This window comes from Pundamilia nyererei, unplaced genomic scaffold, assembly GCF_000239375.1.
Source record: "Pundamilia nyererei isolate P.nyererei 1_Seehausen unplaced genomic scaffold, PunNye1.0 scaffold00121, whole genome shotgun sequence".
Lineage (NCBI taxonomy): Eukaryota > Metazoa > Chordata > Actinopteri > Cichliformes > Cichlidae > Pundamilia > Pundamilia nyererei.
In genome coordinates, this window is record NW_005187522.1 from 1014830 (window position 1) to 1023773 (window position 8944).

The 8944-nt window shown below is 40.9% G+C and overlaps 1 protein-coding gene across 5 annotated transcripts in view; it reads left to right on the forward strand.

Annotated features, from left to right (window-relative positions):
- Positions 1–365: 365 nt before the first annotated feature.
- adcyap1r1a (adenylate cyclase activating polypeptide 1a (pituitary) receptor type I) overlaps positions 366–8944 on the forward strand; it is a 29477-nt gene continuing 20898 nt past the window's right edge. For 4 of the 5 annotated variants that reach the window (XM_005742532.1, XM_005742534.1, XM_005742535.1 and 1 more), the window contains exons 1-2: positions 366–792; positions 3683–3852. In XM_005742532.1, coding sequence (XP_005742589.1) covers positions 3808–3852 — 45 coding nt within the window. In that variant the 5' untranslated portion in view covers positions 366–792; positions 3683–3807. The remainder of the gene's footprint in view (positions 793–3682; positions 3853–8944) is intronic. The other variant, XM_005742533.1, reaches the window with a different exon arrangement.

Genomic DNA, 8944 nt, shown 5'->3' on the forward strand with positions numbered 1-8944 from the left:
TTGACTGGAGGCGTTGCTTTCAGTTCATTGGTTCCCTGCGGCGATTTCTTGTGTGTGCTGTCCGTGGTCCTGAAAGTAAACAGCATCGCCAGCGGGCCACAGTGGCCTCTGCGGGCCACGCCTTTTGGAGTCCAGTTGACAGTCTTAACTCGACCAGCATGCAATTTGGGCTTTCTAAGTAGCACATGCAGGAATTCAGATGTTAAAGTTCTGACTAAATGTGAGTCACGCACATCACGCTGCCCACTCAGTGCCTCACAAATTGCGCACAGCAGGGGACCGGACCCTGTACCTTCTGGAGCGTCTGAAAGGCGCAGGCGCAAATGTCAGAGTTTTATGAGTAGTTTCTTTTTGGAAACAAAGTCCCCCGCACGCACGCGACGCAAAGACGTGAGGAGGATGTTTTTTCTTCCACCACATCCCAGACTTTGAAAATCTGTCTCCTCCCCGCGCTGCGTCGATGCACTTGTAGACTAAACAGCTGTCTCACTTGGCTTTCTGCGTGTCTGACGAGGCGAGAACCCCGAAGGTACTGACACCTTCATCATCATCATCATCCTCCTCCTCTTCCACCTCATCGTGGTGCCGCAGCAGCCAAAGCGGTGAGTGCGTCCTGCAGCAGCAGCAGCAACAACAGCAGCAGTAACGGCACCTGTCTATTTTTCCCAGGACGGGCTTTTCTTGTTTTTTTAATTGTCTTAGGAGTGAAAACAAGGTAGAAACACCGCCGCAGAACCGTAAATGCCGATAGCTCCATGTGCAGACATTTGCGCCGGTGAAAATTAGGCATCGGTAAGTTGCTTTGACTTGTTTTCCGGGGCGAACGCAGCGCGCTCTCACTCACATCTGTGGCTTTCGATGTGACTGGTGAATTAAGGAGGCATTCAGCTGAAGCCTGCAGGTCTTTAAAATGCTGTGTGTGTGTGTGTGTGTGTGTGTGTGTGTGTGTGTGTGTGTGTGTGTGTGTGTGTGTGTGTGTGTGTTTTATTGAAAAATGGGAAGCAGTGAATCCGTTTCGAGTGAATGTGCCGTGAAAAGGGGAAGGCTGACGGTTTTTTTCCTGCTACATGTGCAAGCGAAGGTCACACACATGCCTGATGTGTTAAAGATGTGCGAATGTGGGAATAAAGGAAAAAGACGGGGCAAAAAACAAATCGCCCCTTCTGTGCGGTTTAGCGAAGGAGAAAGCAGCTGTCACTTACTGTGTCTTGTGTAGACTGATTTCTTCTCCCTGTGATATGATAGAAATCAACTGACGTTTTGCGATCCGCGGTATGTGGGTCATGTGACCTCTGTGCTTCAGCAAAGGAACATTCATTGAATGTATGTGGAGGTTTTGGATTGCGGTACACGTTCACGGCATTGGAAGTGGGTTGATTGGACGCGGTTTTCTCGGATCGCTTTGAATTGGAAATGATGTATTGATGCAACACAATGTTCTGGGGAATTCAACGCACATACACGGGAAGAGTTCTGTAAAATCCCCTTTGCAGTGAATATAAATCTTTAAGGAATCTGCGCTGGGTCTCAGATTTTCTCTCTTGTTTTTGTCATGCATCTGCTTATAGACACAAACACACACACAGAGAGAGTCTTTTGGTTGATTGGCATCTTGGTGAGTGGATGTGTTTCCCAGTGTTTTCTTTTCAGCTTTTGTTGACATCCGTGCCAAACAGATGTGAGTAAAAACTGTTATAGCTTCGTCTTCTGCTTCATGCAGTGAATAATCCTGAATAGTCCCATGGCTGCAAACCTTCCAACATTTCCTGGTGACTCAGTACTGAGCGAAGCAGACTCTCTTGGCTTTCTTGCCCTCAGGGTAGTTCTGCCCGTCTGTTGTTTTCTGCACCAGAGCTTTCTCAGGACCAGAGAGACATTGATTTGCTCTACATAAGGCCGTTTTTAACTTCATTTGAAGCCCAGAGCAGCGTGACTGCTTTTGGGTTAAATAGATGGAGTGTGGGGAAAAAGAGCGGACCAATCATGCCAGTCCCCGTACCTATCTGCCCCTCTCTGGGTTTTTTTTGTGCATTTCGGTTTGATTGCTCACCCTGAAAGTTTGCTTTCAGCCCTGTTGGACATATGTCTTCCTCCTCTGTATCTCTGGATTTTTCCTCTGAGCACACTCTGTCCTGTTACTTGATAAAGCATCCGAGAGATGCTTTAGAGGTAATTGGGTTCAGTACAAGAAGGAGGGGATGCAGAGTGGAATTTGTTTCTATGTGTGCATGAATTATCTTTAGGAGAAGGTGTGCATGTCTGCTGGTTTACTGGTTGTGTGCTTGTTATGTGTTTCTGGTGTTGCTGTGTTTTGTGTTAGCAGTGAATCATTGTGTTTTCAGGAGGCTGAGCGGATGAGTAAGACATGAAGTCAGGGAGGTTCGGGAGGGGGATGTTTTAAATTCTGACCCGAGGCACATGAATTTAATTATCTTAAAGGAAATTTAGAAGAATCTTCCAAATTTCTTGCCTTTTGGAAATCAATTTGTCTTCCAAAAACCCATGTTCATGTTTTAATTTAGTGAATAGATGATGACATCTCTATTCTGTTGTTTATTTACTCAGTAAAATGTTGCCTATGTGATTTAATCAAAGTGTGGGGTGCTTTAGAGACAAAATATCAAATCATGCACACCCACTGAAGGCCTGTGTTTGTTTATATGTTTGATGTGTCCTAGTATGAGAGTTAAGTTGTGCTCTGCAGTATAAATCAGGGTGTTTTTGCTCGTTTATATTCATGTTACACAGCTTAGGCAAACAACAAAATCCAACATTTGATGGAAATGTACAGAAATGCACTGAAGGGCTGCACCTGTTATTATTTGATATGAGTTGACAACTGAGCTAAAATAACCTGCTGGTTAATTAACTACTTAAATTCATTGTTTTGATACACACACCAAAAAAAACACATCTAATTGTTCTTTTTCTATTTTTAAGTGACAATATTATCTTTTTTCTTCAGGGTTACTAATTACATGAAACAATACCTGATGACAGAATTGATTCTCATGCGCATGCGCATTGTTAAGTAGGACTGTGTGAGGCCCATGTAAGTGTGTCAGAAGGTATGAAGGTATGGTAGGAACAATAAAACACATACTTTAAAAGCAGAATTATTTAATAGAGTTGCTCCATAAAACGTCCAAAGATTGCCTTGAATAAAGGTTAAAATGAAAGATGCCACAGTGTCCAAAAACTGTTATGTAACTCTTATAAAATCAACTCAGTATGAATAAAGGCATCAGGAAGCATTTCAGTGTAATTTGGCTTAGACTTTAGCATTAAATTAGCCACTAATTATATTTATAGTACACAGTTCTTTCAGTCTTTAGAAGTGCACTGTGATTTAAAGTCTGTTGAATAAAGTCTTGAAAAAATTAAAAATAATATTTTTTTAAAAAAAGATGACGTTACAGGTCATTCTGGCTTTGTGTCTCGTTTACACAGATTCATTCACTTCATCTGACATGAGCAGTGACGTCAGCACTTGAAATAAAGCAGAAATTCTCAAGAACGAACCATTTTAGTCGCCACAATTAGCAGCAGTAACATTATTAGTTTACACACGTGTATCTGCAAATTGTGATTCTTGTTATGACTCAGAAAAACTTAATGATGTTGTTGAGTGATGGTTGTTGTTTCTTCTTCTAGTGTTTTTTCTCTGTGTGCTGTGTTTCAGAGCCCTTGATGAAGCACGGTGACGCTGTGGGGAGCATTTTTAGTGCATCCCTTTGAAAACACACAGGCACACACACACACACGAAGATAGCAAGGAGCCTTTTGGATGCAAACACTTCCCAGGGGATGATGAGAGGCTTCCTGCTGACTGCAATCTTTCTGTTGCCCTTGGTGAGTAGCTTCTGGGCACTTATCTGTATGTTGTCCAGATTTGTGTGTGTTTGTTTGTGCGTTTGTTTGTGCGGGTGTTCAGGAGCATTGGAATGCATATATCCATCCATACGGGTATGTTTAGGTCTCTGTTATTATCCTCCTGTTCCTCAGCTTGAGCCTGGTTTATTTTTATATCCACACTTTTGCTGATGTGTTTGTGACAAGCAGTAGAAGGATGGAAATCACCCCCATGCACACCACATCAGCATACGTTACAGATTCAGGATCAGCTCATCATTAAGGCAAGCACAAAAACAGATGGCCTGACTGACCAGAGAACTACCCATCCATCTGCCATGACTCACTTTTCTGTGGTCTCATTGAAATGAAAAGCAGAATGGAAGAGTTGTGCAAGGTGTGTGGGAGGAATTATATTCAGAGAACTGATGCAGCATAGCAGCTCTTTCCTTTGCCAAACCACACAGATGTAGAAATTGCTTTAATATAGTTAATATCGTCCTTTTCGTGATGATGGTTTCTTTTTGCCTTTGTAGCTGCTAGTAAAAATTTCACAGCAGTGCCAGCTGATGATGGTGACTCAAATGAATTCATAAAGTGACCTGGCAGCCAGAAACATTGTGTCCAACCTTGAAGTCACCGCCCCCTGACATATGTGAAGTGCTTCTTCAGCTGACATCTTTGAACAGTGCCCATCTAAGGCTGACCTTTAGCGACTGTTGTGGCAGATATGTCTGTGGTGATGTACTTATTATGTGTCCGATGGGTCTGTACAGTGGGCCAGTGGTCTGCGACGTCATCTGAGAGTTATTATCTGTGTTGTGTGGTTCTGTGGGTGCTACTGAGTTATCTGGCTCTCGTAAAAATAGCCTCGAGGGGGGAAACTGAATTCTGCAGCCTCAGAATGGAGGCCATATCTGGATAGACATCTGTTTGAGAGAAGAAGAGTTACAGGGAGCAGAGATTAAAAAGCACGCTTAGAAATATATTGATGAGCCCTGTACTTTTACGCAGCTTAGTCATGCCTGTTTTATGTGTCTTTTAAAATCAAATACAAAAATTGTCACGAGTCGCTTAGAGGATCCACTCGCAGGACTCCTGGGTAGCGTTCAAACGGAGATAGTTTATTACAGATCTTCACCAAGTGTATGTACAGACAGTGCGAGGTTAGTGCTATATACAAGACGTGAGGGGCAGGGGTCCAGGCCTCCAGGGAACACGGGGAAATCACACACGCGCTCAAAACAGCCTCTCTCCACTCCGCTAGCGACCTGTCACTCCTTCCACACTCCACACGGGGAAACACAGGGATGGGTCCGGGGAATCTAGGAACAAAGGAACACGTTAAGTCTCTGAGACAGAGGCACGGCAAACTTGAGCTAGGTGTGTACTGACAAGAGCCTTCACAACAATCCAGCGTTGAACAGCTGATCTCCTCCTTCTAATATACCAGCTGGTCTGATGAGGCCCAGGTGTGCACGATCCGGGAAGGCGTGGACCGAGGGCGTGAACCCGCCATGAGTTCCGCTCCGGCAAAACAGGGGAGAGGGAGAGAGAGAGGAAAAAGAGAAGAGAAGGGGGGCTAGGAGTGAAGAGATGCTGATCAGCGCCTTGCCGATCCCGCAGGTCGTGACAAAAATGTTGATGCTCATAGTTCTACCATCAAGTTTAAAAAATACTGATTTCACATTATATACTGATATTTCCGCATGAAAAAGGTGCTAATCACAATATTAGCTGTCTTATTGTGGCCTCAAGACCCATCACAAAAGTCTTTAAGGTACCAAGGTTTAACAATATCTGAAGCTAATGTTAGCATAAAGATTATCATTAAGAACCATTGACTCAATAACTGCTTAAAGCACATTCTTTTGTATATTAGAGCTACGATGTATTAAAGTGGGTAGAAATTCTTGCTAATATTGTGGGTTTAGATCACAGCAAGCAACATTATTGTATAAAAAAAGGCTCTGAAAATCCAGTGTAGGCTGTGCTAAAGTTAGCAAATAGCAAGGGAAGTCAAATTAAAGCATTTAGCAGGTAACAGCATTAACAGAAGCTTTAGGACTCCAAAACAGAGCTAAAAGGAAAACTCACAATGCTGTCTGTCCCATGTTTAGTCAAAATACCACATGCAGGCTTGTTTTGTTTTGCCACACTGCAGGGTTGTAGTCAATTCAAACTGATGTAAATGGCAGACCTACAGTACAGTACCTTTGGAAGCTCTAATTAAAGAAGTACCGATACCAAGTAGCAGAGTAAACCAAAAAGTTTTACTTTTATTCAGTTTTGTAACACAGAAAGATACTGCTAAAGCTATAGGATAAAAACACATCTCTGAATATTTTATTTCCCATGTACATTTATTTTCTCTCGCACAAAACTGCATAAACAACGTTACAGTTATTTTAATGCTTCAATTCTAAACAACTATGATACTGTATTTATCTATGTTTCCATGAATATTATGTATATTTGTAGGTTTTGCCTTTTTCTTAGCAATCTCTCATTTTAAATCATAATTGTAAATTTTGGTCAAGCTATAAATTAAACAGTTAACTAAGATCCAAGATTCAAAGATTCAAGATTCAAAGTGTTTATTGTCATATGTACAAAGAAAACCATTTGTTTGTACAATGAAATTCTTTCTTTGCTGTCCACAGGCAGATGCCCGGTTAATATATGCAAATTGAAATAGAACAGATAAAATACAAACAGTATAAATAAATAAATAAATAAAGACAAAATTTAAGTGTGAAATAGATATTAAGCTATGAGCTTAATATGCAAGATGACCTGCATATGTGCAAAAATTATTATTACTGTTAAAATATGTCAGCTGTTCAAGAGACTGATAGCAGTGGGGAAGAAGTAGTTGTTGAGGTCCTCATCAATGTTCCCTCTAAGCTATTGCACACTGCTGGCATGATTGGGCACAGAAAAAAAATCTAACCTGAATTGAAATTAAAATTAATACTTTAACAATTCTGTTTTGCAGTGTTAGTCAGTAAGTGACTGGCTGCTCCCGTATAGGATTAGAACGATGCCACCTTATCCCATAGTCCAGCCAATAATGCGATTCACATTTGTATATAAGCAGCTAATCAACATCGTTGACAGGCTATGACAGCGTCCTTATGTGCCGACACCGGTGTTTTAGCTAGCAAAGCGGCGTGGCTGATGTGGAGTGAAGCCACGTTAATGACAACGTGCACAACCATTGGAGATGTGAGCAGGACAGACGGAACAAATGACGGGAAAAGTGTGGACTTTATACCAGTTTTGATTTTGCGTTGATAGGCCACGTAAAACCAGAGTTATGATAAAAATATATGCAGTGTTTGTTTTTTTCCTGAATGCAATCGTTGTTTATATTTACTGCGGGAAGAAACGGTAAAAACAGTGTTTTATAAGGAAAACGCTCGAAAGCCTGCGAGCAAAAACACCCCCCACCCCTCCCAGCCTTTCCTACTGGTGGAAAAAAGTACCATGTCGACCAATCAAAAAATGATATGGCAACATGACATTTAGTTGTTTAGGAAGGGGGAAGTTTTAGCAGTGGCGGCGGTGTTTTGAGATGTGAGAGATTTTCGACGTTTAGCGCAAATCTTGTGTAGTTAGTGTGTAGTGTAGTCAATAGTTGTTTTGTGTGTCAGAACAATGAGGCGACTACTGAATGTTACAGGTGTTACAGGAGTGATACATCTCCTGTTGTCAGGCCTGCAGGTATGCATATATCTCATAGTGGACAGAAATTATCTTTTGGACCAGCACAAATAATTTGGGTGGCATCAAATTTGATGCAGAACAGCTGATTGTTCTGTAAAAGTTTGAAATGTTTATTTAAAAAAACATTGGTCATTATATACTGTATTTTGCAGACATAACTTAAGAGTTGTCTGCCAGTCTGGACGTGATAGAGCCACTGGTTGCTAGGGAAAAATGTGTTTTCCCCGGCTGGTTAGCAGTGGTTCCTGGAGGTTGTTGACTCTTACTGGGTACAATCAGAGGTTAAAAATGTGCCGCTCAAAAAAATGCCACAGTTGACTGTCATTTCTTTTTCATGTTTCTCTACAAATACTCAGTAACTTACATATGGAACAACTTTTACTTTGAAAGCAAACAGTCTCCAAAATTTACATTTTTTGCCAGTACACTATCTCCGAGCTAAGTTTTACATTTCACATTTTTATTTCCATTTTTTAACAAAAAGAGTCTTTAAATAGTAATCAGTAAATGTGTAAAAAAAAGTAATATGGAACACATTTTCATTTTAAAACAGCACATTATACTGTATTTTGTTTGTTTGTTTGTTTGTTACAGTGTAGGCACTGCTTTATAATGAGCTTAAAAGCATTTTGATTAAACATCAGGTCACATAAGTTGACCGTATTTCATATGATCTCTTTTACTAGATGTATAACTGTGATAAGACTATGTCAAAGCTTAGCAAGCTTACATTTTCAGGCACTTAAGTTAGCTTGTTGTCAATTGCAGCTGAAAGTTACTGACATCAACAGCACACAGCACTAGACACCAAATGTAAAAATTACTTCTGGTATAATGCACTCACATAAAAATGTCCTCAAGCATGAATGATAACAAAATAAACTCCTGTAGCATGAACTTGCAATGCTTTCATAAAGTATTAGCCTTACTGAAGTTACTCTGCAGATAGAATCAGTAAACATCATTCTGAGTAATCATCACTGCCTGCAAACATTATGTTTACTACACTCATAGCTACATCTTTGGATTATTTCATGCAGAAATACAATTTTAAAGCTTATTTGGGAACAGGAAACGGTTCATATACACACATGCACACATGCACAAAACAGGTGAGTAACTTGAAATGGAATGAACAGCACATTTCATACTGTCATCTTACAGGCCTGCCTGCATTCATGCTAAACAGATATTAGTCATCTGCATCCAATTATTTCTCATTTCTGAATCTTTGCCTACACTGTGTGCTGACTCCTGGCTGGTAACCTGCTGCTTAGCAACATGGATGCTTGTGATGGGTACAGAGAGGTCTTCCTTTAAAACACTCCACTAGTTTTATTGAAGAATACCAAACGGTTATTAC